The sequence below is a fragment of the Galeopterus variegatus genome, unplaced genomic scaffold, assembly GCF_000696425.1.
Source record: "Galeopterus variegatus unplaced genomic scaffold, G_variegatus-3.0.2 Scaffold46, whole genome shotgun sequence".
Classification (NCBI taxonomy): domain Eukaryota; kingdom Metazoa; phylum Chordata; class Mammalia; order Dermoptera; family Cynocephalidae; genus Galeopterus; species Galeopterus variegatus.
This window is the reverse complement of record NW_007726157.1, coordinates 443,182-469,329: the sequence shown is the minus strand read 5'-3', so window position 1 is coordinate 469,329 and position 26,148 is coordinate 443,182. Positions and strand designations below refer to the sequence as shown.

The following is a 26,148-nucleotide window of genomic DNA, read 5'->3' as shown; positions in this document are numbered from 1 at the left end:
ATGTTGGCAATTAAGTTTTAACACATGAGTTTGGGGACACATACAGACCTCCTCTGGAAGCCTTTTGCTCCCTGACATGAATCAGTTTGGAGATTGGGGTGTAGGCCTCCCTTAGACAGCACAGAGGCTGTTTGGCCAGTGTGAGGCTTGGCAGATTGGGCTTGATTTAGAGCCCCTCTCCTAGGCAGTGGGGTCCCAGAGGACCACCCTGTGCTCCAACTGCCACTCCCCCTAACTGTCACTCAGAACTTTGCTTCTGTCCTAGCTCCTGCCAGCTTCTGGATGACCACTGGCTCAGGAGCTGGGTGAGCTTTGTGAGGACTAGGTGAAAGCTTCATTTTGTGATTCAGGCACTGGCCAAACATTGTTTCCTGAGGAAAACTTGGTTGCCTTTGGTTTCTGTTTGTTATTGTTTTTGTGTTTTGAGTACTTTGAAAATCTTGCTGCCCCTCCCCCTTCTCATTTGTAGGACCCTGGGAAGAAACCACTGTGGTTATCTGAGCATCTTTGAATGCTTTTCAGCTTTGTGTGAAGACTACTTTCCTCAGAGGAGCTCCAGACTCTATCAAAAAGAGAAATATTTCTTTTTCTCTTCAAAATGTAAATATCTTTTTTTGTTATTACGTAATTAATAAGTGCTCTTTGTAAAAATTCATACAGTTCAGAGTGTGTTCCCCACCTCTGCTGTGTTGGGGATAACCATATTAACAGTTTGTAGTATGTCTTTCTAGTCTCTGGAAATGTGTGTGTGTGTGTGTGTGTGTAAAACATTACTGTGATCATACCAAATATTAAAAAAGATCTAATCTTAATTAGAGATTTAATCTCTAATCTAGAGATTAAAAGATCTCTAATCTTACTTCTTCAATTCAAAAGTGTATCACAGTGAACTTTCCACATCAATTCATAAATATCTGCCTTTTCCTCTGCCCGAATGAATTTAACCATTCCCCTGCTGGTAGACCATTTTCAGTTTTTTGCAGTTACAATGAGCAATGTAATGAACTTCCTTATACATGGATGTTTGCCTATTTGTTTGGGTATGTTTATGGGATAAATTCCTAACAATGTAACTGTTGGGTCTAAAGTAATGCACATCTTGAATTCTGATAGATCCTGCTAAATTGCCCCCCCCCAAAAAAAGTTTACACTCTCATGAGTCTTTCCCAAAAATGACTTACCCACTAGGCAGGATAGGCACAGTGCCCAAGGCCCATAACAGTTCTAGGGGCCATGAAAATATTTTAATTTATTTTAAAGTCAGGAGAAAAATGAATATATAATATGTAACAAATCCAGACTGGATTATATTCATCCTTCTACCAGTGCAGTAGTAGAATATAATTTTTAATATTTCTTTTGTGGAGGAGGGGACCCTGAGGTTAAATGTGTGTAAAGCCCACACAAGTCACAATGTGGCCCTAGATTATCTATTTCTTCATATCCTTACAACTCTGAGAATTATCTTTTTAATCTTTACCAGTCTTGTAAGCAAAAAATGACATTTTTCTATTCTTTTTACTTGTAGTTCTTTGGTTATTTGTGAGGCATTGTCTCCTAAGTTTATCTACCATCTAAATTTCCTTTATGAATTGCCTGTTTATTATGTACTTTTCTCATCTTTTTATTGGGTTGCCCATGTTTTCCTTTTTAAAGTTTTTTTTACAGTATATTAAATGTTACAAATGTTAATTTCACAATTTTGCATTTCAGATTTATTGCTGGCCTTTTGTAATGGCATCTATTCTTGTACCCCAAATATGCCAAGCATTTCTTTTATGGTACCATTCTTACAAAGGCTTACACAAATATTCCTTCTATTTTCTTGTAGAATATCTATGGCTGTTATTTATGGTAATATCTTTAATTCACCTAGGATACATATTTATAAGATATGAAATAGCTATTGAACATTGAGCTTTACTGTTTTCCAAGTACATAGCTGATAGTTCCAACACCATGGGAAAATAATTTGAAATTTCACCTTTATCAAATTTTAAATTCTCATATGTACATCAGTCTGTTTCTTGAATCTCTTCCATCCCATTGATCCATTTATCTATTGCCATGCTAGTACCACAGTTTTAATTGTGCAGCTTTACGATATTTTAATTTCTGATAAAGTAAATCACTAACCCCCCTCCATAATTTTTCTGTTTCAAATTTTTCTTAAGTATTCTCACAAATTTACTCTTTCTGATGAACTTTAGAGTTACATTTTCAAATACTGAAAAAAGCCCCAATGAATTTTGTAAAATTTAGAGATTAGTTTGAGGAGAAGGGACATCTTTACCAAATTGAATCTGCTTCTCCAAGAGGCTGGCATTTTGTTCAGACTTTCTATTTATGCCATTCCCAGTTGGCCTTCAGTTTGTCCAAACCTTTGCCATGTCCACAGTCTCCTTCTCAACCTCCATGGCTCTCTTGGTGGGACAGGAGACAGGCAGCAGGGGGCTTACCTGCATCTTCGTGCTCCCCATGAGACAAATGGAGACCCTTTCCTTTGCTACTTTTGGTCCATTTAGTAATGATGTTCTAAGAACTGTGTTTTGGCTGCAAAGCGCTGTGAAAATCTTCTATCTGGACCATCATCTCTTATCTGGATTTCTGGTCTCTTTGCTTCCACTCTTTCTTACTCCAGTCCGTTCTGCACACTGTACTGAGAGTAATCTTTCCAGTCAGATTCCCATCATCCCCATTGTATTAGTTTCTTATTGCTGCTGTTACAAATTACCACACACTTAATGCCTTAAAACAACACAAATGTATTATAATTCTGGAGGTCAGAAGTCCAAAATCAGTTTCACTGGGCCAAAATCCAGGTGTTAGTAGGGCTGCCTTCTTTTCTGGAGGCACTAGGGGAAAATCCACTTCCTTGCCTTTCCAACTTCTAGAGGTCCCCTGCATTCCTTGGCTCATGACCTCCTTTCTGCATCTTCAGAGACAGCAGCTATATCCCTCTGACCTCTGCTTCTGTTGTCACATCTCTTTCTCTGACTCTGTCCCTCCTGCCTCCCTCTTGTACGTGTGATTATAAGAACCCTTGTGATTTGGTTGGGCCCACCCAGACAATCCAGATCATCTCCCCATCTCAAAGTCCTTAACTCAGTCACATCTGCAATGTTCCTTTTGACATGCAAGGTGACATATTCACAGGTCCAAGGACTAGGATGTGGACATCACTGGGGGACCATTATTCTGCCTACCACACCTGTGGTCTTCAGGATGATGTCCAAACTCCTTAACTTGGCTTGCCAGCCTCCTAGTGACATGCCACCCAACCCCACCCCCCAGTCTAACCTCATTCCACTCTCCCCTTTGAACTCCCTGCTTCAGCTACATGAATTTCTTTCAGTTTCTGGAGCCTGTCCTCTCTGCCTCCTCTGGTTACTGGAGCAGGCTGTTTCCTCTGCCTGGGAAAACTTTTCCTCACCTCTTCACTTGACTAACTCCTACTCAGCTTCCAGCTTGGCTTAAACCTCACCTTCTCTAGGAGGTTTTGACAACCTCTTCCACTCTCTGCATTTCCTCCAGACTTTGTTAAGGGCTCTCACATCATCCTTCAGTGTTCCTGGCTTGCTTATATTGCCTTCTATATTATTGCTTGTTTGATTATCTTCTCTTCCAAAATAAAAATATTAATTTCATAATAGAATGCAAATTATGTTCCTCTATAGGCTTCATCTTAAAAGTATTTGTTTTTTATTCATTTAACAAATATTTATTAAGCACCAACGTGGTAAGCACTGAGCCAAGGTGCCTAAAATTAAGAAAAAATCATCTGAATGTCATGAAGATGCTCAGGTTGTATAGGTATGGTCATAAGAATATGAATAACAATTCTTCCCCTCCAGGAAAATAGACTTAGAGGTCAGTGAACCAATAGACTTTAGTTTGGGAGATCATCAACATCTGATTCGGAAAGCAGCAGATGAAAGCATCCAGTCTAAATCCGGTCAACAGGACACACCGTCATCTCCAGATGAGCCACAAAAAACTCGAGACAGTCCACACTCGAAGGCTGCTAGGCGAGCAGATGCCTTCGTGGTATACATTTCAGATGAAAACACACCAGATGACCGTGGCAGATCTTTAGCCACTTCATTCTCAGATGCATCTATCCGCAAAGGTAAGAAGAAAGAAGTTGCCTTTTTGGAAGAAAAATGCAAATGTTCTCTTAAAATGTTTCCAGAGTGGGTTGTCAGAAAGATTTAATTTTTAGTTTTTCCTAGTCTTGCTTTATTATAAAACATGATGTAGGGCTGCTGTAACAGACTGCCCCAAGTTGTCCAGGGCATTCGGAAATTCATAATAAACATGTGATGAACAACTTTATTTTTAATTTTTTTACTTTTAAGAAATATGAATTAGTCATTGATTGTAAAATGTTCTCACCTACATACAAGGTGATACCATAATATTGGCTTAAGTTTTAGAAATTATTAATTCAGTGTCCTATACATTAATTCCATGTAAGTGAGGAAATACATTCAGCACTAAGTAATAGAAAGCTAAAAAACTGTGGCTTAAATAAATGAGAAGTTTTTTTTCCTCTCGTGAAATATGAAGTTCAAAGGTAGGCAGTTCAAGGCTAATGCTGCAGGTTCTCAGTGTTCACTGCCATCCTGAGGCTTTCTTAGGGCCGGGACAACTTGCAGGTGGACTGTGAGCTTTGACTCCCATTGCTATGTCCCTGTGGCCCTCATCCTCCATTCTGTGGCTGGAAAGATATCTTTTGGAGCTCTAGCCCTTCAGGTACTAAAAGGAAAATGCAAACAGCCAGAGGCAAAGAAGGGCCACAGGATGGCTGCTGCACTGAGAATAGTCAAACCTGACCTCTTTACAGAAATTTCCCAGAAACCACACAATGAGTTTTCACTGACACGTTGTTCTCCCTGTCTGCATCACATGGCCACATCTATCTGTAGTTTCTAAGCTGGGCCTGTTGCCACCCTTAACAAATATGGGTCAGATAGTGAGGAAGCCAGGAAGCATAAATGTCACTAAGCAACTAGCCGCCACCTCCACAGGTGCCAGACCTTCAGCAAAAGAAGTGTTATTGCATTTAGTCCTTAAAACAACCCTAAAGGGCCGGCCCGGTGGCGCACTGCTACAGTGCGCCGCTTGGGAAGCGCGGCAGCGCTCCCGCCGAGGGTTCGGATCCCACATACAGACCGGCCGCTCACTGGCTGAGCGAGATGCGGGGGCAACACCAAGGGTTGCGATCCCGTTGCCGGTCCAGGTCCGGTACGGGCGCGACACTGAGGGTTGCGATCCGTTGCCGGTCACAAAAAAAGACAAAAAGGAAAAAAAAAAAAAAAAACCCTAAAAATGAAGTTGTTGTTTTGCCATTTCACAGATGAGGAAATGAGGCTTAAGGAGGTATAACTGAAAACATGTAAAGCCTCCTCACCAGTGTTAGAGTTAGCTATTTGCATCTGCCTCTCCTGGAGAGCAGAGGTGGGGCCCTTCTGTGCTTTTAAAAAATTACATAAGAAGATGGAAGTGCTGTGGAAAAAGGAAAAGTATAGCAGGGCAATGGATTAAGAGTTATGGGGGCAGGGACTACAGTTTTTTAAAGTAGCTTTATGGAGACGCAATTTACAAATCATAAAATTCACCTCTTTTAAGTATATAATTCAATAATTTTAAGCATATTTACAGAGTTGTGCAACCATCACCACAAGCAATTTAAGAACATTTTCATCACCTTAAAAAGAAACCCATATGGGCCGGCCTGTGGCTCACTCGGGAGAGTGCGGTGCTGATAACACCAAGGCCCCGGGTTTGGATCCCATATAGGGATGGCCGGTTAGCTCGCTGGCTGAGCTTGGTGCTGACAACACCAAATCAAGGGTTAAGATCCCCTTACCAGTCATCTTTAAAAAAAAAAAAAAGAAAAAGAAACCCATAGCCATTAGCAGTTACTCCCATCCTCACTCCCCTGCCTCCTGCCAACTACTAATCTACTTTCTGTGAGTATGGATTTGCCTATTCAGAACATTTCGTATAAATGCAGTTATACAACATGTGGTCTGTGATTTCCTTCTCTCACTTAGCATATTGTTTTCAAGGTTCACCCATGTTGTAGCATGTGTCAGTACTTCATTCCTTTTTATGGCCATATAGCATTCCATTGCCTGGCTATAACACGTTTTGTTTAGCCATTCATCAGTTGACAGACATTTGGGTTGTTTCCACTTTTTGGTTATTATGAATAATGCTTCAATCGACATTCATATACAAGTTTTTGTGTAGACATATGTTTTCATTTCTCTTGGGTAGATACCTAGGAATTGCTGAACTATATGAAAACTCTAGGTTTCACATTTTGAGGAACTGCCAAACTTTTCCAAAGTAGCCGCACCATTTTACATTACAACTAACAATGCACGAGGGCTCCTGTTTCTCCATGTCCTTTGCAACACTTGTTATTGTCTGTCTTTTTGATTATAGACATTCTAGTGTGTGTGAACTGGTATTTCCTTGTAGGTTTGATTTGCATTTCCCTAACGACTAATGATGTTGAACATCTTTTCACATGCCTACTGGCCATTCATATGTCTTCTTTGTGGGAATGTTTATTCAAATCCTCTGTCTATCTTTCAAAAAAAACAACTGTTTTGTTATCTCTCATGATTCTGTAAGTTGACCAGGCTCAGATGGGCAATTCTTGAGTGCCTGATACTGACAGTGGAGATTCGGGGAGATTGGAGGGTCCAGTGGTTACCCAAGAATGTACCTGGGGCTCTTGGAACCCCTGTAAAATAAACAGCATCTGCAAGGGAGTAGCTGGGGATGTCCCCATATCCACTCTGCTCCCAGGCCATGTGCCCTGGTCAGGGATGTGTGATCCCTGCAGGATCCTTGGTCAGGGTAGGGCAGGGATCCCCTTACATCATATGCTCCCATTGCTGATTGCCGGCAACTCAAAACTAAGACAGATGTAGGAACAGAAGTACCCACTGGAGTGGGGGCTCAGCCTTTCCAATTCCCAGCCAGCTCAGCCAAGGTGACCCACCTTTCTTGAGCCTCAATTCCTCATCTGTAAAGAGGAGCTAATAATAGTGCCTCCTTCATAGAATGGGGGTAAGAAATTAATGAGGTTACTGAAGGTAAGTAGTGGTACCAGGCACAGAGCTTCTCTCAAAACTGTTTTTTTTCCCCTTTTTGTCTTTTTTCGTGTCTGGCAACGGGATCGCAACCCTCAGTGTCGCACCCGCACCTCGCTCAGCCAGTGAGCGGGAACCGGTCTGTATGTGGGATCCGAACCCTCGGCGGGAGCGCCACCGCGCTCCCAAGCGGTGCACTGTAGCAGTGCACCACCGGGCCGGCCCCTCAGATGGGCAATTCTTGTGCTGGTTTTGACTGGGAGCTCTCATCCACTTATAATCAGATGGTTGCTCATGCTGTTATGGCCATTATGACTCCCTGACATGGATGGCAGTTGGTGTTGGTAGTTGACTCTCATCTTGCCGCTTTAGCTTCTTACTACATGTCTGCTGGGTTCCAAGAAGTGTAGCAGGTGGACAAGCTCCAATGTGCAAGCAGTTTATCAATCCTCTGCTTGCATCACACATACAAATGTCCTATTGGCCAAAGCAATTCATGTGGCCAAACCTGGAATCAATGTAAAAGGCCACTACACAAGCTTTGCCCATTTTTAATTATGTTATTTGTCTTCTTGTTATTGAGTTGTAAGAGTTCTTTATGTATTCTGGATACAAGTCTCTTATGAGAAAGTTCCTGGGCCGGCCGCATGGCTCACTCGGGAGAGTGCGGTGTTGTTAGTGCTGAGGCCGCGGGTTCAGATCCTGTACAGGGATGGCTGGTGCGCTCACTGGCTGAGCATGGTGCGGACCACACCGTGCAGAGGGTTGCAATCCCCTTACCAGTCAAAAAAAAAAAACACATTTCTACCTGTCATTAGTAGTTAGTAGGCAAGAGTGTGTGTGATTTCTCTTTCAAAAAAAAAAAGAAAGAAAAAAGAAAGTTCCTTAACTTTCCTTAACACAGAAAACTGTGTGGGTTTTCTTTCATTTTCTTGATCATGTCATTTGAAGCACTTTACTTTTGATGAAGTCCACTTTATCCACTTTTTTCTTTTGTTGCTTGTGCTGTGTCATATCTAAGAAATCATTGCCTAATCAATGCTCACAAAGATTCACACCTATGCTTTCTTCCAAGAGTTTTATCTCTTATATTTATGTCTATCATCCACTTTTAATTAGCTTTTGTGTATGGCATGAGGAAGGAGTCCAAATTCATCCTTTGTATGTGTATATCCAGTTGTCACAGCATGAGTTGTTGAAAAGGCTATTCTGTTTCACATTTGTTAAAACTCAATTGACCACTAATGTACAGGTTTAATTCCTGGACTCTCAACTCTGTTCTATTGATCTATACATCTGTTCTTATGAGGCTGGGCCACATTTAATATTTATTCCCTCATAGGCCCTGATACATAGTAGATGCCAAATTAATGTTAGCTAAATGAATTTTTTAATGTAGGCAGCAAACATCTAAGACATTTCAGTCCCATTCCTTTCTTGTCAGACTTCCTATGTGCAGAAACTGCCCAGCAAAGGGACAGAATTGACAAACCCGTACGTTAACTTTTAGGAACATTATTTCTTTTTTTAAAATTTAATTTTAAATTGAGATAAAGCCACAAAAGAAGTAAATTGTGATGGTCCATGCCATATTCAGAGGGTCCAGGAAAACCTGTGCAGTAGGAAGTAAGCAAAAAGAAATGCCAATGCTCTGTGTACTATGGTTTGCTATGTCATTCACATGGAACTCTGGTCTTTTACTTCGCCAGGTAATCTAGTTTCTGCATCAGTAAGTAGAAGGTAAGGGAGTTGCCAAAGACAGGTAGGCTGGAGAGAAAAGTGGCAGAAAAGTCCTGCAGACTCTGCAGCGCAGGTCCATCTCGGGAGGGGTAAGCACCCTCTCTGCCAGCACTGCTGGAGGCATTGTGGTTCTCCATTCTGTGCAGGGGTGTAGCTGGATCCCTAGTGATGGGCTTCTGACATCCAGAGGCTTTCAGATCATTTTTGATCTTAAGGAGGATGGGATATGCATAATAAGGAATTGAGTCCCTGAGTTTGTGTTTAAAATTTCAGGGCTTCCACAGATAAATCCTCAGATCTCTAGTAAAACACCTTTGACAGTCCAGATTGAGCATTCTCTAGAAGTTCTGCAGAGCTGTATTTTTGTGGTTTTGCCATTTGCGGACTATAAACTAGCACGGCCTTTCCCATCCTCAAAAAAATCAGAGGAAAAATTCCTTTCATTAAGTATCAAAAAGAGGTAATTATATTTAAATTTTTGCCTTTGAATATTGTGTCATAAAAATACTGTTTCTGTCCCCTCAGCTTTCATTATGAAAGTGTTCCTCATCTTGTCAGCTCAGCTGTCGGTCACTGTGGCGATTATCAGCATGTTTGTTTTCTGGTAAGTCTTTATTACTGATGTAGAACTAAATATTATTTTTCACATTAATTCTTGTTGAATCAGCTTGATTTAATTTTGATCATGTAAGACAAATTGTCACTTTTTTCTTAACCATTCATAGGAGGTAATATTTCCACAGCTGTGTTTTTTTGAGGCAACTCCTAGACCAAGGTGGTGGTAGATGTCTAGAATTTCACTTTAACTTCCTAAGCCAAGAACTTTTTTCTTACTCTTATTTTGGGCACTATTCCTTTTTTTCTTTTTCTCTGAGCTATTTCCACAGATAAAACTGGATAAAGGAAAAAAAAGATGAGATTATGGAGACCTTGGAGGCCGAACCACTTTCAAATTCAGAAATTATTTGAGGGACTAAAATCCATAACTGCTGAAATACATTGATATGGATTGAATTTTGTCCCCCAAGTTTTATGTATCAGTAGCTTGATCCCCACTGTAACTGTTGAGGGTGAGAAATCCTACTATGGTAATTGAAAGGTGGGGCCTTGAATAGGTGATTAGATTGTAAGGACCCTCCATAGTGGATGGTTTAATAATGGTGGTCAGGGGCTTGGTTCTGAGGGCTTTAAAAGGAGAGCACATGGGGCCGGCCCGGTGGCGCACTGGATAGTGCGCCGCTTGGGAAGCGCGGCGGCGCTCCCGCCCGAGGGTTCGGATCCCACATACAGACCGGTTCCCGCTCACTGGCTGAGCGAGGCGCGGGAGCAACACCGAGGTTTGCGATCCTGTTGCCGGTCCCCAGTCCGGTACGGGGGCAACACTGAGGGTTGCGATCCATTGCCGGACACGGAAAAAAGACAAAAGACAAAAAAAAAAAAAGGAGAGCACATGAAAGTCTTTCTCTCTCTGCTCTGCCATTATCTGTCATGTGAGACCCCTGCATGCTGTAAAGCCACCACCAAAGAAGTCCCTCACCAGATGTGTTCCCTGGATTTTGGACTTCCCAGCCTCAGAATTTGTAAGCAATAAATTTTGTTTTCTTACAAATTACCCAGTTTCATGTATTTTGTTATAAGCAACAAAAATGGACTAATATAGAAAATGGGTACCAGAGAAGTGGGGTGTTGCTTATAACAAATACTTGAAAATGTGGAAATGGCTTTGGAACTAGGTGTTGAGGAGAGGCTGGAGGAATTTGGAGGAACAGACTAGAAAAATCCTAGAAGCTGGTGAAAGTTTAGAAGACGAGAAAACCAGGGAAAGTTTTAGAAATTGGTTAAATGGCGGTGATCAGAATGCTTATGGAAATATCAACTATAAAGACCATTCTAAGGAGGTCTCAGATAGAAGTAAGAAGGAATTTTTTGGAAACTGGGGCAAAGATCACCCTTGCTATGAACTGGCAAGCAACTTGGCTGAATTCTGTCCATGCCCCCAAATTTTATGGAATGTGGAACTTCAAAGTGCTAACCCAGGGTATTTGGTAGAAGAAATTTCTAAGCAGCAAAGCATTAAGAAAGCTGCATGGCTATTTGCAACAGCCTGTGCTGTGCTATGGTGGCAAAGACATGACATTAAGCCAGAATTTAAAAGGAAAGGGGAGTGCAAAGACTTGGAAAACTTGCAGCCTGGCCATGTGATAGAGAAGCGGAGAGCATTTTCATTTTCAGTAGAAAAATGCAGTGGTACTAAGAAGATTAGTACAAAATAAAGGGATTGACAAGAGAAAGGGGAAAAGGCCCTGAGGGCATTGCAGAAGCCTCTGGGGCCACCCCTTCCACTATAGGCCCAGAGGCCTAGGGAGACAGAATGGTCTCCAGGAACAGGCCCAAGGTGCCCTACACAAGCTGGCTTCCCTGGGTCACCTCAGGATTCTGCTCCCTACAACAGCACCTCAGCTGCTTCAGCTGCTCCAATCATGGCTAAATTGGCCCCAGGTGTGGCTGGACCCACAGCTTTGAAAGATGTAAGCCTGAAGCCATGGCGGCATCCACAAGATGTGATGGTTGCAGGCTAGAAGAATGCTAGAGCTGTGGAGGCTTGGGAGCCTCCACCCCGATTTCAAAGGCTGTATGGAAAAGCCTGGGGGCCCAGGAAGTTCTGTTGCAGGGGCAGAATATGTACCCTCTGCTTGTCCCACCATTGTATTTTGGAAGTAGATAACTTGTATTGTTTTCACAGATGGGACTTTGAGACTTTGGACTCTTGATTTGAAACAAGTTAAGACTTTGGGGATGGAATGAATGTATTCACCTGTGAGGAGGACATGAACTTTGAGGGCCAGGGGCAGAATGATATGGATTGTGTCCCCCAAGTTTTATGTATTGGTAGCTTGATCCCCACTGTGCCTGTTAAAAGGGTGGGAAATCCTATCATGGTAATTGAAAGGTGGGGCCTTGAAGAGATGATTAGATTCTGAGGATGATACTTAGTGAATGGATTAAAAGTAGTGGCCAGGGGTGTGGTTCTGAGGGCTTTAGAAGGGGAGTGCATGAGAGGTTAGTCTGTCTCTGCTGTGCCGTTTTCTTCCATGTGAAACCCCTGGGTCACTTTTGCCACCACCAAGACCCTCACTAGCTGTGTGACTTTGAACTTCCCAGTCTCTGAAACTGTAAGCAATAAATTTTGTTTTCTTACAAATACCCAGTAACAGAGAAATGGACTAACACACACATCCTATGAGAATCTATATTTGTGAAACAAATATATGAGAAGTTCATTTCTTTTGCTTTGCACACATATCCACCTCAGTATTTTTTTTTTTTTTTGTCTTTTTTCGTGTCCGGCAATGGATCGCAACACTCAGTGTCGTGCCCGTACCGGACCGGGACCGGCAACGGGATTGCAACCCTCGGTGTTGCTCCCACACCTCGCTCAGCCAGTGAGCGGGAACCGGTCTGCATGTGGGATCCAAACCCTCAGCGGGAGCGCCCCCGCGCTCCCAAGCGGTGCACTGTAGCAGTGCACCACCGGGCCGGCCCGCACCTCAGTATTTTTTAAAGTAAAAAACTTCACTAGGACATTTGCATTTATACAAACCTGACTTAAAACTTATTATAAATATATCTTTTTATGAATATACCTATTTTAAGAAGGTATCACCGTTTCATTCCTCATCCATCATTATTAATCCCTTTAGGGTTTCTCCTTTCTTCTCATGATATTGTTTTACTTCTACATAAATATTACACCAGTTAGCAAAATATACTATTTATTGTGTAAAACTATATTAATTTTTTTTTTTAACCAGGAAGGCTTTAAAAGCTTGGGTGATTGCCAACCCCTGGTTCACCTATGCACTCTTGTAAGTATTATTGGATTTAATAAAATGTGATTTTTCTACTATTGACTAAAGTTCTTCTACTATTAAAAATGAGGTAAAGATACAATATTCTTGAAATGACAAAATTATAGAGATGGAAAACAAACAAATTAGTGGTTGCCAGGAGTTAGGGTTGAGTGTGTGGGAGTGGGTGTTCCTATAAAGGGGTAGCAAGAGGGAGGTCTTTGTTGATGGTTTATTAATGGGATGGTTCTGAATCTTGATTGCAGTGGTGGCTTCATGCGTCTACATGTAGATTGCTGTCATCATTCTATGACAAAGGGCTATATATATACACATGGTACCAATGTCAAATTACTGGTTTTGATATTGTAATATAAATGTATAAGATGTAACTATTGAGGGAAATTGAGTGAAGGTCTCATGGGACCTCTCCATCCCTTTCCAACTTCCTGTGAATCTATATTTATTTAAGAATAAAAATTTTAAAAAGCCCCCCAAGCTATCTGTGGGTGGCCCTGAGAAAAGTTAATTTTAAAAGTTAAAAAAGTCGGGGCCGGCCCGGTGGCGCACTGGATAAATGCGCTGCTTGGGAAGCGCGGTGGCGCTCCCGCCCGAGGGTTCAGATCCCACATACAGACCGGTTCCCGCTCACTGGCTGAGCGAGGCGCGGGAGCAACACGGAGGGTTGCAATCCCGTTGCCGGTCCCTGGTCCGGTACGGGGGCAACACTGAGGGTTGCGATCTGTTGCCGGACATGGAAAAACCCCCCCGACAAAAATAAAATAAAATAAAAGTTAAAAAAGTTAAAGGTAATAATTATCCGGTACGGGGGCAACACTGAGGGTTGCGATCTGTTGCCGGACATGGAAAAACCCCCCCGACAAAAATAAAATAAAATAAAAGTTAAAAAAGTTAAAGGTAATAATTATCCGGTACGGGGGCAACACTGAGGGTTGCGATCTGTTGCCGGACATGGAAAAAGACAAAAGACAAAAATAAAATAAAATAAAAGTTAAAAAAGTTAAAGGTAATAATTAACATTTTTGTTTACTTACTAGTGCTTATCAGACAATATATGATGATACAGATATGTACCTATATCTATCTATCTATTTATATATATCATATAGTATAATCACTGGAAGCAAATAACACATGATTTTAAATTATCCTCCAGACCAGCATTTTTTGTCGTATTTATTATACTTGCTTGCTGTGGGAAACTCCGACGTCAGGTGCCTGCAAATTACATTCTCCTCGTATTCTTTGTAAGTAAACCTTGTTATTAGCACCTATTTTAGCTCATCACTGAAACATATTTTGTCACATTATTAAATTCATTTCTTTTATTGTGGAAACTCTCCCTCTGGAATAATACAAATAGAAATTATTTGAAACATTCTCTTGGCAGAATTCTGGTTGTAATGAAGTAAGTAGTAAACTTATTTATGAGATAGTATCACCACTCTTTTAGCAACCTAGAGAATTGGGGGATCCTGGGCTACTCCTTTGTGCCGGCAACTTGCCGCTGATAAGGCTGCACAGGGCAACCCACTCGCGATTCTGGGCCACATTACAGGAACAGTTAACCTGACTGTCACTGCAGCTCTGTCAGGCACAACAAACACATTTTGTTATGGAGAGTGGATTCCACATCCAGTTCACAAACCCATGTGCAAGAAATGTCATTTTCTTTATTTTTGTAAAATGTATTTTACTTCTATTTCGGGTCCCACTGGGAGCAGAAACCATCTCTGAGCTCAGTCTTCCTCCTTTACCCCGGCTTGCATCTCAGTTTTAGGAGGGCCAGAGAGTTGGGGCTGAGGGCTTCTGGACCTTGGCCCTCCCCTTTTACTCATGATCTGGTTCTTGGTTCCCCAGCATCTCAATGTGGTGGTTTCCACCCACAGGCTTTGCCACGTCTGCCCATTCTCTGTCATTCAGTGCCACTCTGGGCCACAGAAAATTGTGTGGCTCCCTTTCTTGCAGCCAATTCCTTTCTGTGCTGCCCATGGGACCATGGGATCTTGTCAGCTCCCAGCAGGTACCTGGAGCTCCTAAATGTCCTAAACCTGAATTAAATATGAATTTCTATCATTTCACCCCATCCCAAGGCAGGACTCAGCAGCATCTAAGTGTCATGCCCATCCCTGACTCTCTTTCTCTCACTTAACACAGTCACCGCCTGGAGGCCATGGTCTCTCTGAAGTTCACAAAACACTAGGGGTGTTTTGCTCCTCTTGGGAAAAATATAGGACTGTGCCAGTGTGATTCAGGATAGTGTGAGCAAATTATTCTTTTGGGGAGGGTTTGCGTTTCCCTCCAAGCAGTGTTGACCATCCTTGCATATGAAGATTTACTTACCAATTGATTTATTCCTCTGGTTCCAAATCAGATTTGAGGTAGCTTATAAAAATATCCACAATATAAGAAGATAAGATAAATTGATGGGGAAATCTGATGGGTGGAAAGATAGTGTAGGAAAATACAGGTGGTGGTTAGATTAGTGCACAAAATGCATTAAGTTCTGTTCACTTGAGTGTCATGATCCTACATTTGGTCCTGCGCCTCCTGGTGGTCAAAGCTAGGAAGAAATCATGACCAACTGTGAGAGTCGCAGCAACAGAACCATGCAGTGTTTGCTGTGATTTACAGGAGTATCTATTCCTCCCGAGGCTAGAGAAGACTGGCTGCCTGCTGCCTACATTTGGGCATTTCCTCAGCTGCCAGAACACTGAGGAGCCTTTCCCAGCTGGCATGGATACCCTGCTCCTTGCCCTGGCCAGCAAGTAGGGTGTCCCATCCTGCACTGACAGAACACAGATTTGCAGGGAGGGGGTAGGGGCTACAAGGCAGACATAGAAGGATACTGGGAATCCTAAAGCAGAGGTGACTAGGGGAGTGATGGGGGGGACAGGGGAAGGAGTGCCACTTTTTAAGAAATGTTTGAATTTATTTTAAAAAATTAAACAGTTTTAATGTTTACTAAAAGATAAAAGTTACTGGCCTGCAAGGAGGGTCACATCTCTGAGGTTTTATTGTTCATCTCGAAGCAAGTAACAGCTTAAGAAAAGATACAGAGGGGCAAAGAATTAGTTATATCTTCCAAACCTAAGGTTTGCCTAAGTGTTAGGAAATATATGGAGACAATTATTTCAGAAAAGGAGTTGAGGGAAAAAAGGAAAACACACTCACTGAAGACAGTTTTTGTCCCACAGAATTTTGGCCCCGTGAGCCCGTATTCTGAGCTCTTAAAGTCATCAGGCAGGTTTGACTTCTCAGGCCTCTTCTTACTCACTCGACCTCCTCCTAAAACTGAAAGATGGTTTCCAGCTGGAAATCATCCCTCTTTCCTCCCCCACCCGCCAGTCTCTCCCAATTACACACCACAGACACACACACAGTCGCATAGTCACACACAGTCACACACCACAGACATAAACACCTTTCATGTGCTGTTGGAGCTGGAGAGAGAAGAGGTGATGGATCTAGTAGGAAAGGAAGAAAATTAATCTTGAAAGGAAGGTTGGAAGCAAGTGCATTATTAAAATGGCATGTGTACATGGAATAGATACTCATTTTCCTTCTAATGGAAATAGAGACAGCCTTCTTAGGTAAGTTTAGCAAAATAGGGAATCAGGTAATCACTACCAGGTTGGAGAAATCCAGAGGTGTGATCCAGGACTTTTTTCAGGACTTCAGTTCTTTTCCAGCCTTTGATCCTGCCTGTCTCTGGCCAGCTGGAGAAGTTCAAAGCCCCTCTCACATACAGGCCTACCACTTCATTAGGATGTACCGTCATTTTTATTCCCTGAGCCAAGAGGATTCTTTCCTGGTTCTTCCTGTGGACCAGTGGGTCAGCCATGTTTCTGCCTTTGCCTTTACCAGAGCATCCCAAGGGCTGAAGAATGTGTGCAGCCCTGCAGCATCTGCTGAACGTGGTCCCCATTGGCCCCGTGTGCTGTCCTGGAGCCTGACCATGGGCCTGGGCACATTCTCGGCGCCTTTCTTGGTCTCTGCTCTGTGTGACTGCCTCTGGCTCCCAGCCCCTGCCTCTCTCCTGCACTGCCCCACTCCCTGGCTCCATGAGGAGGCCAGGAATCCTCCAGTACTGGTGTAGCCCTCCTCCTGAGCCCGGCTTGCCACCTGCAGGTGCAGCTCCAGGCTCTGCTGGTAACCTCCCTGCAGCCCCATCTCCTGGCACTGAGTTTTCAATTCTCATCCCATGTCTGCGGGTTGAATAAGTATTGTATTCTCACTCAAGCACTATGGAAAGTATCAGCTCTTAAAGTGTTGGTGAGGCATTAGTAGAAACAGCATATCCTGTCCTGATAAGATGTGAAGATGCTGAGTGGATGGCCCCATTTGATTAATGACGGTGTGGTCTGCAAATGACCCTTTAACCTTGATTGCCACATTCATAATCAATGCATATTTAATTCACTGAATCTGTTATTCTTGTGCTCTAAGAAATGTTTATTAATAAAAGAACTTTCTCTTGTCAGGCCCAGGGAGAATGTTCTGGAAGTGTTTAGTTGTACTCTTTATTTCTCATAATCACCCTGAGGCTGTGTGCACCGTGGTCTTACATATTCCCACTTGCTCCCTAGACCCAGCCCAATACACACACCTCACGTTACCTCCCCCGGATTCTTTGCCTCAGCCTCATACCTTGGGAAGCAAGCTTCTGATCTTTATCGTGAATTTTGTTTTTAGACAATTCTTCAAGGTCTGCTGCTGGGAACTATTACAGTGTAAGTCTTTGATACACATCTGTGTGTGTGTGTGTGTGTGCGTGTGTGTGTGCGCTCCCGCATGTACTTTTCTTTGAACGTATGTGGACAATAACCACAGTCTCTGGTTTTAGTTTCTATAGAGCCGAGGAAGTCTTGTGGGCAACGGGAGCAACTGCTGTGGTGACATTAGCGCTCACTTTATTTGCTCTACAAACAAAAGTACGTATTATTGAAACAGGTTTCTGTCATAAGGGAGTGTGCTGGACATGTTCTTTGTCCCTTCTGACCCATGCCACGCTCCCCCTTGCCCTCTGCCGTATTGTGAGCCTACCTCCGCGGCCCTCTCGCCTTCAGGCTTTCCATGAGCTTTGGCCAAAGGGCACCTCGGCTGAGATGGGAGGCAGGAGAGAGGAGCTTATGCCCCTGGCTTCCTCCCGCCTCCCGACTAGTTCCTATTGGGCTAGCCCTGTCCCTTACCAGAATTCACTGCCTGTCTCAAGGCGGCCAACCCAACACAGCCTTCTGGGCTCCTGTAACTGCCCCTCTCTTTCCCGCTGTGGGCCTAGGGGTGGTAGCAGTGCTCTGGCTGCTGGCCTAGGTTACGCCACTCCCCTCGGTTGCCCTGCAGACGCTTGGATGGATGGTTCCTTTACAACAAGTCCTCTGTAAAGCATCCTATTTGAGCGTGCCATCTGTTCCCTGCTGGGACCCTTACTGATATAGGGAGTTTAAAAATTAAAAAGTTGTACACTTCACCAGGGCTCCAAAGTGCCAAGATTTCCCAGAGAACATGATATAATTTGGGACTATTCCTTTTTAACTGTGAGATGAATCAGAGTCTCTCTGACTGAAAGATGCTCCTTGAGATTTGATGAGGTATTTTCAGCAGCCCTTTCTCTCTGTACTTCGGTGAATGATGGGCTCGCTTTAGTCAGTTTAGTAACTTATACAGAAGGGAGTGTGTCGTCCAAGTTATTTAGCATACGGACACATGAAGAATTTTAGCCTTTTCCTGGTGGAAAAAGGAAGATGTGTTAGAGAGGCAGAAGGGTCTACTAGATATTTAGTCAAATTGTACCAAAAATTAGAGATTCAACTTTAATTCATCATCAAATCGGTATTTGCCATCTCAATGCTGGTCATTTGTAGAAAGCAGCTTTGTTCGTAAACAGATATGCCTCTCTCCTGTGAGTGAAGTGGGCCGCTGCTGAATGCGTAGATTGATGTAGTCATTTAGAATCTTCTAAAAATGCTAGAATACTTTTTAAAGAACCCGTTAGGATTTTAAGTCACAGGTTCAGGGGAGTGAATATTACACTGGAAAGTATTTAAAGATGCTTCTGGTTACTGCATTTGTATTGGTGATTTTGAAAGACAGCTGAACTAATGTTCTGATGTTTTCCCCCACATTAAGTTATGTGGCGGGGGTTGCAAAATTCATTCCCACCAAAACCCAAGGGCTGCAAGGAAATGTAGGCACACAGTGAGTCTAAGTTTTCTTCAGAACCCCGACCATCCACCTAGCATGGGGAAAATTAACTAAATGTCCATTTGGTTTAAACTTAATCCTGTCCCATGGTTGAAACAGTTCTTTTGGGCTGAGTAATAGTCTGGTGCAGATACAACATGCTCAGACTCTCAGCTTCCTCCTCCCCCTGCTTTTCTCTCTAAAGTGGGGTCTGGGAATTTGGGATGAGGGTGTGGCTTGTGTGACCTCTTGGCACTGGCCAAGGAGAGAGTTAAGGGCAGAGATGCTATGAGCCATTGTTGTTCCTGAATGGCTGTCACCCGATCCCCAAGTCACTGTATGCTCAGTGGGCCTCTGAAGCTGAAAGTCCATTACTGGCATGACTCAGAACCTGCTTCTCTTGGGCCCAGTAAGAGCTGACAGGGCTCCCCACCTGAATTAACCTCACCCCACCTGTCCTTCCTCAATATCACATCTTTCTGACAACAAGGAAGAAGCCTTAGGGTTTCACTATCATAAGCCATATTTATTGCACTCTAGACTTGTGTTGTCCAAGAGAAATACAACATGAGTCACAAATTCAAGTCATACACACAATTTTAAGTTTCCTAGTAACCACATTAAAAAAAAAGGTGAAATTAATTTTAATAACATTTTATTTAACTCAATATATACAAAGTGTTGCCATTTCAGTATTTAATCCATATAACAAAAATAATAGATATTTTCATTCTTTTTTTCTAAGCTAAAATTTGAAATACAGTGAGCATTTTATACTGATAGCACATCTCAATTTGGACTAGCCACATTCCAACTGCTCAATAGCCACATGTGGCGAGTGGCCACTGTATTGAAAGCACAGCTCTAGACAGTTTGTTGTGTGTCAGAATTACCTGCAGGGCTCATTAGAACATAGAATGCCAGGCCTCACCCCTGGACTTGTTGCACCAGTGGGCCAGTAACTTGAATTTCCCAGGTAGTGCTGCTAGTGCTGGTCTGAGAACCATATTTAGACATCTAGTGCTTTTGACTATTCTCCTGGGGTTAAGAAGGTGGGGCAAGAGTGGGAAATAAAAAAATTAGGAAAATGCTCTTGCAAGAAAATGTCTTGGATTCAAGCCTCCCTTTTGCCGCACAATCTAATTTTTTAGGCCAGAAGATGAATATCCGCTTTCTTTAAAAAAAAAAAAGAACCCTCATCTCCTCAGGCTGATTTGGGTCACTGATTTATGAAGGCAAAAACAAGAATCACATTATTACAAATTACAAATGAATCATTGACAGTATTTTTTGAAAACTTAGTATATATTTTTATTAAAATATATGCATACTGTATAAACATGAAAAAGATACCCACTTAACATCTTGGTATATTTCATTCTACCAAAGTTTTCTATCCACATACACTTAAAAATATAAATAATTATGATCATACTATATATACAATCATACTTATTCAATAAAATTCCATAGAAATACACAAATAGAATAGTATGATGAACCCCCATGTGCCCATTACCCGGTTTCAAAAATTGCACTCGTGGCTACTGTCATTTTATCCGTGTCCCTCCTGAAGCAAATCCCAGTCAATATGGTATACCACTTTTTGTGTAGCATTTTTCCATGTTTGGGGCTAATGGATTTCCATAGTTCTCTGAATTGGCCAGGGTAAATTATTAGCAGTGGGCTTGTTACTATCTATTGGGTATAAGATACACCTCTAAACATGCCTTACAGATGATAATTGAGTTGTTTGTGTGCTGTTTGTGTTTCCTCAGTGTGATTTTACCTTGCTAAATGGAATGCTGTTCGTTTTCCTCTTCATACTTATTATCTATGGAATTATCTTAATCTTCATACGATCATATGTAAGTGGGATCTCATTTGGAAGCCTCAGAGAACTGTTAAAAATACAAGTGAAGTGCTGGCTGTGTTGGTCTGGGTCCTCTGAGAAGCAGACATGGAGTTGGGGTTAAGCACGGTTAAGCACGCAAGGATTTTAATAGAAGAAATGCCTGGGAGAGAAAAAGGGGAGGGAGCCAACCAAGGCTGGGCGAGCTGCCAGACCATGATGGCATCTGATCCCAAGTGAAGGATGGGAAGGTGGGCTGGTGGGAGCATTCTAGACATGGTGCTGTCTAAGGGAGGTTCAGCGAGGCCATCCAGGAGTCACTGACCTGAAGTTGCCTGTCCATCAGAGTTGTCCTGTGTCTCCCAGGAAGGGAGTTATCCTGTGTCTCCCAGCCGATGATGGAGAAGTCGGGAGTGTGGCCTCAGAGCAAACTCCCATGGGTTGCACAGCACAGCAGGTGGGGCCCCTGGTCAATTACACGCCTCTCCCAATAGCTGAAAGTGTGTGAGGCCCTTCTCTGTGGCTGCCACACTGTTGTCATTGGGAGGTACCATGGATGGGGGATCTGGTGCCTGAATCTACCCTACACTACAGCTGTCCTTCTCTAAGAGGGTCTTATGGTGAACCTACCCCCAGGGGCAGGCTACACTCCTACTTCTGTATATGTGCTGCTTGTTTGAAATAATGGGAGGAGAGATAGGCCTGTTTGGTCTTTTCCAACAGAAGCCTAGAAGAGATTCCTTATTTTCCCATTCCAGCTTTTTTTTTCCTGCTTAAATATACTCATTGAATTCTTACTCTATACCGAACATAGGCGTATGTGTTTTTCACATACCCATCACATTTAATTTTGACAACGTGCCTGAAAACTACAGATCTATCTAGTTTATGAAAAAACAAACTCAGAGAAAATAAATGATTCATCCAAGTTCCCACAGGTCGTAAATGGTAGGGCTGGCATTAGGCCAGGTCTGTGTGACTCTAGTGCCCATGCCCTTTCCACCATATTGCCCTGTCCATGGACTGATTCTGAATGGGATAGATGAGAGACATGATTTGGCCCAGTGGTGTCTGTCTACGTGAGCCCTGTGTGGAGATCCTGTTGGAGGCCAGGTCCACTGAAGACTGGCCGGGGCCTGTGAGCCTTTGAGTAAAGCCCCAAGGCCACCGTGGTCCAAATGCTGAACCAATGAGTTTTTTTGGCAAGTGGACTTGTTATGTGATCTTCAGACATATACATCTTCTGCCTGAATTGGTTTACCTTTATAAATGACCACACAGGCTTATATCATCTATATTTTAGAGAGAAACTCAAAGGCCTCGCAAAGATGTGCCACAGCTCTCCACTTATTATTATTGATGGTAGCAGAGATATTGGTAGTAATAACACTAATATTAGGTGGGTTCCGTAGGTCTTTATGGTATTGCTTAGGTTCGGTTAAGAAACTGTGTTTCCTATTATTAGATCAACTCTAGTTCCCATTCTAAGTTTTCTTTCACAAATATATACAATCTGTAATCTTACACATATGTTTAAATAGAAGACTTTGATGGGGCCTTGTCCTACGTATGTCTACATGCTTGTTAGACTTTGGCAGTTTTGAATCCTTTGGCTCCAGTTATCAGGAATTTTCTTACTATCAGTTCAGTCTAGGAATATGGTGCCTCCCAGACTGTGTCATTGTCTCCTGATCTCCCTTCTCCAACAACCCCTCTTGGTTAGCAGTGCCCTGCTCATCCCTCTCAGGACCAACTTTCTTATCCTAAAAAGTTAATGCCATGTTTTTCTCAGGTGTAGTACACTGCTTCCTTATCCCATTCCCATTAAAGCCAAACCCTTTGGCATTTAGACTAGTCCCATATTCTGATCAGTGCTGTTTTGATTGCAAAAAACAGATTCCACTCAGACTAGCTTGAGTCAAAGACCCAGAGAATCTCATGGGATTCCTAGGTGGGAAAAAGAGCCAGGATTCACAGAAATGGAAACCCTACCTTCCTCTCTGGGGCTGAGTTGAATGGCCACATCTACTTGTGCACCAGTAACTCCCGCACTGGCTGGTGATATGACCACCTCTCCTTCTTGGACCCCTCTATCCTGAGAATTAATTTCCGACTGGCCTGATGTGTGTGTCTCAGCCCAGTCACACAGAAGTTCCCGACCAGTGGACAGATTCACTATTTTTGGAGTGGGTATGCGACGGTCACTATGTTCCCAGCTAGCTATTCCAACAGCCAAGGGCAGGGCAGATCTTCTAGAAGGGCCATGTGGAAGAGGCAAAAAGTGAAGCACGTCTAATATATTCTATTTGCCCTGTCACCTGTGAGATGTTTAGCATTTACCTGATGAGTATTATTTGGCATGTGTAAGGTTAGTTTTCATTTGCTTGTTTTTGGAATTGAGTGGATGCTGTTGACTATGTTCTCAAGAAAAGATTGATTCCCCACAGATTAGACTTGCTTAATATTGGGTCCTTATCTGACAGCACTGGCCTTAAGGGAGCCTTTTTGTCGTTGTTAATATGCCGTTGTTTCCTTTCTCTTTGCAGTGGTTGCATCTGTTGTATGCTGCACTAGGAACTGTGATTTTCTCATTTGTAAGTCCATTTCCCCCTCCCTTTGATAAAGAATGTGGCATGTACTTTGACAAGCATTTGTGTTAACCTGGAGTCAGGTGGAGTCAGTAATTCACTGGAAACCCTCTAGCAACTTGCTTCCTCTTAAAGGATCATATTTAAAATCACCACCCTCAGCAGATCTGGGTGATCTTCCCCATACATGAAAACATCACTTTTCTTGAAAGAGCCAATATTTCAGAAGAGAATTTGGGAGTGTGGCACCCTGCCTCAGCCCCACACCACAACTCTGGTAGTTAAGCATCCACACACATAAACCCCCACCCCCAAATTCTATTTCCTTCTCCAGCTTTTTGTTTGGTTCTTTTCTCTTACTACTGTGCTCTCAGTCTTTGTGTGTTTGCTGTCGTATCTCTTATGGCCTGTTGTAGGCATAGTTTGTTTCCATGACAAAGTATGTCGGCGTTTCTGTTCCCCGTTTCCAGGCAGAACAAAAACTCCCATAGACTCAAGTAGGTCTACCCAACACCAAACAAAAAGCTGGAGAAGGAAATAGAATTTGGGGGTGGGGGTTTATGTGTGTGGATGCTTAACTACCAGAGTTGTGCTGTGGGGGTGAGGCAGGGTGCCACACTCCCAAATGCTCCCTGGGGTCTGAATCCCAGCAAGGGCTTCCCTGTGGGTGGATTGTGTCTTGGGTGGTATCCTAAGCCCTGTTCCCCTTGGAGGGGACAGGGCACAGCTGGATCCCAGCTCATCTTACTTTCCCACTTTCTTGTCTGCCCTCAAACACATAACCTCTTCTGAGACATTATACTCCTAACCACCCGGCCCATGTCTGTGAAATGATTGTGTCATTGTCCCCTCTTATAAGAAGAAATAAGATAAAGCCAAGGATTTTTGGAGGGGAGGAAGAGAGAAAAGCACTTCTCCATAGGAGTTAGGACTCCAGGTGATAGATGAAGGCTAAGAGCAAAACTGGATGCTCAGCCACAGGGGGGGCCTTTAGGGTGACCTACTGTCCCAGTTTGCCCGGGACACCCAAAAGTCCTGGTCAAATTGAAAAGGCTGGTCACCCTAGCTTTTCATCCTTCCAAAGGTGCAGAAATGAGACATAGGGAGAAGGGACTCTGGGGTTCAGTGAGGCACATGCTTTGGCATCCTCCAGGATCAGGTTGGACTCCCTTCTCTGCCACCCACTAGAGCATGTTCTTTCCTTCTCCAAGGCTCAATTAAATCCCGCCTACCTCAACTGAGTTGTTCCCACATCCACATTACATGAGACAACATCTGTAATGAGCCTGGTGGGAGGCTTCCCAGGATGTATCCAATAACTTAAGTCATGTTCCTGCCCTGCACCCCCTTTCTTAAAAGCCCAAGTGGGAACCAGGAGCCAGGAAGAGTGAATATCTGAGTTCCTTGGATATGTTTCACTGAAGTGGATATTGTTCTAAAACGGATTATTTTAAAGAATCTTTAAAACACCGAGAATGCCCTCTAAATGCCAGTGTTGATCTGTCTGACCAGGCTCTGCCTCACAGCACTACACTCAGTGCAGAGTCTGGATGTAAGTGCCTGAGCTGGTTGCTTTCTTTTTCTCCATAATACACTCCTGTTGCCCACAGCTGCTCACTTTGCAACAAACACAATGGTGAGAGAGGGCTCTCTGACTTTTTTATCTTGACGTTTTAGGAGCTCTTAATTTTGCCTACTGCAGCAGAGCTAAAGCGTTTATTCTGGGAATTATTTTAACCATTTACGAATCCCCTCTCCTCCTCATTCTATTTTAGATGTACTGACATCCTTACAAAGCCATCCCCAATGACAAGGTGTGTTATCACCCAAAGTGCGAAGAAATGAGAATTATTATTCTGTGTGAATCTAAATGTTTGGGAACCAACTTTATTTTCATTTTTGTTCAGTAAGAACATGGGGGGGGAATCATGTATACAGGGCATTTTGTAGTTTATCCCTGTGTCCACTTTGCCTACCTGGTCCACATCATTGACTAAAGGTACAAAGGGTTTTGGATTTGGAAAGCAAAGGAAGGCTCACAGATTTGGTCCCACAGGCTTCAGAAGGATGAGGCACTTGCTTTTACAGAGTACAAACCTGGAAACATCGTGAATAATTGAATAATATATTCAGAAAAAACACATTCAGCCACAAAGTGACTTCCTGTAATATTTTTCCTGATGCTCAAATCATTTTCACAAGTTGTTTAGCACACTTGTTTGATAGAAATGTACAACTTAAGTCTCTAATTCTTCTTCCTTTTCTTCAAGTACTTGGTGATGGATGTGCAGCTCATGGTGGGCGGGCGCCACCATTATTCTAACCTAAGCCCCGAAGAATATGTTTTTGCTGCCCTGAACATCTACCTGGACATCATCAACCTTTTCCTTTTTATTTTGCAACTAATCGGATTGGCACGCTAGCCGTACAGCCAAGGCTGGCTCATGATGAGAAGTGGGAAGGAGGGATGCTTGTGAAGTGTCACCAGGCTCAAGACAAGCAGAGGTTACCACTTCATAAACCCTTAAAAAAAAAATTTAAGAATACTTATTTTTTTTTTTTGTCAAGTGATACCAAGTGTTCAATAGATGGTAGCTGTAGTTGTTATATTTTTAGTTCCACTGTCACATAGCAAAACTTTCTGGGGGACATTTCTGACTTTTATAAACTCAAAAGATGAGTATTGTAATTACATACTTATGAACATTTGTAAGATACCTATTACTTTGTTGAAGATTTTCAGGCACTCTTTATAGCTGTAAATAAAGTCTCCCCACGTGAATAAAACTGATGACAGAAACCTA

General features: G+C 42.8%; 1 protein-coding gene across 1 annotated transcript; it reads left to right on the top strand.

Moving 5' to 3' along the window:
• Nucleotides 1-541: 541 nt before the first annotated feature.
• On the top strand, nucleotides 542-26,148 carry LOC103590095 (protein lifeguard 1-like). Its single transcript, XM_008572232.1, has 10 exons — nucleotides 542-600; nucleotides 3,855-4,129; nucleotides 9,378-9,456; nucleotides 12,665-12,718; nucleotides 13,878-13,968; nucleotides 17,417-17,454; nucleotides 17,568-17,655; nucleotides 20,683-20,772; nucleotides 23,303-23,350; nucleotides 25,615-26,148. Coding segments are annotated over exons 1-10 (918 nt in total). The 5' UTR covers nucleotides 542-598; the 3' UTR covers nucleotides 25,768-26,148.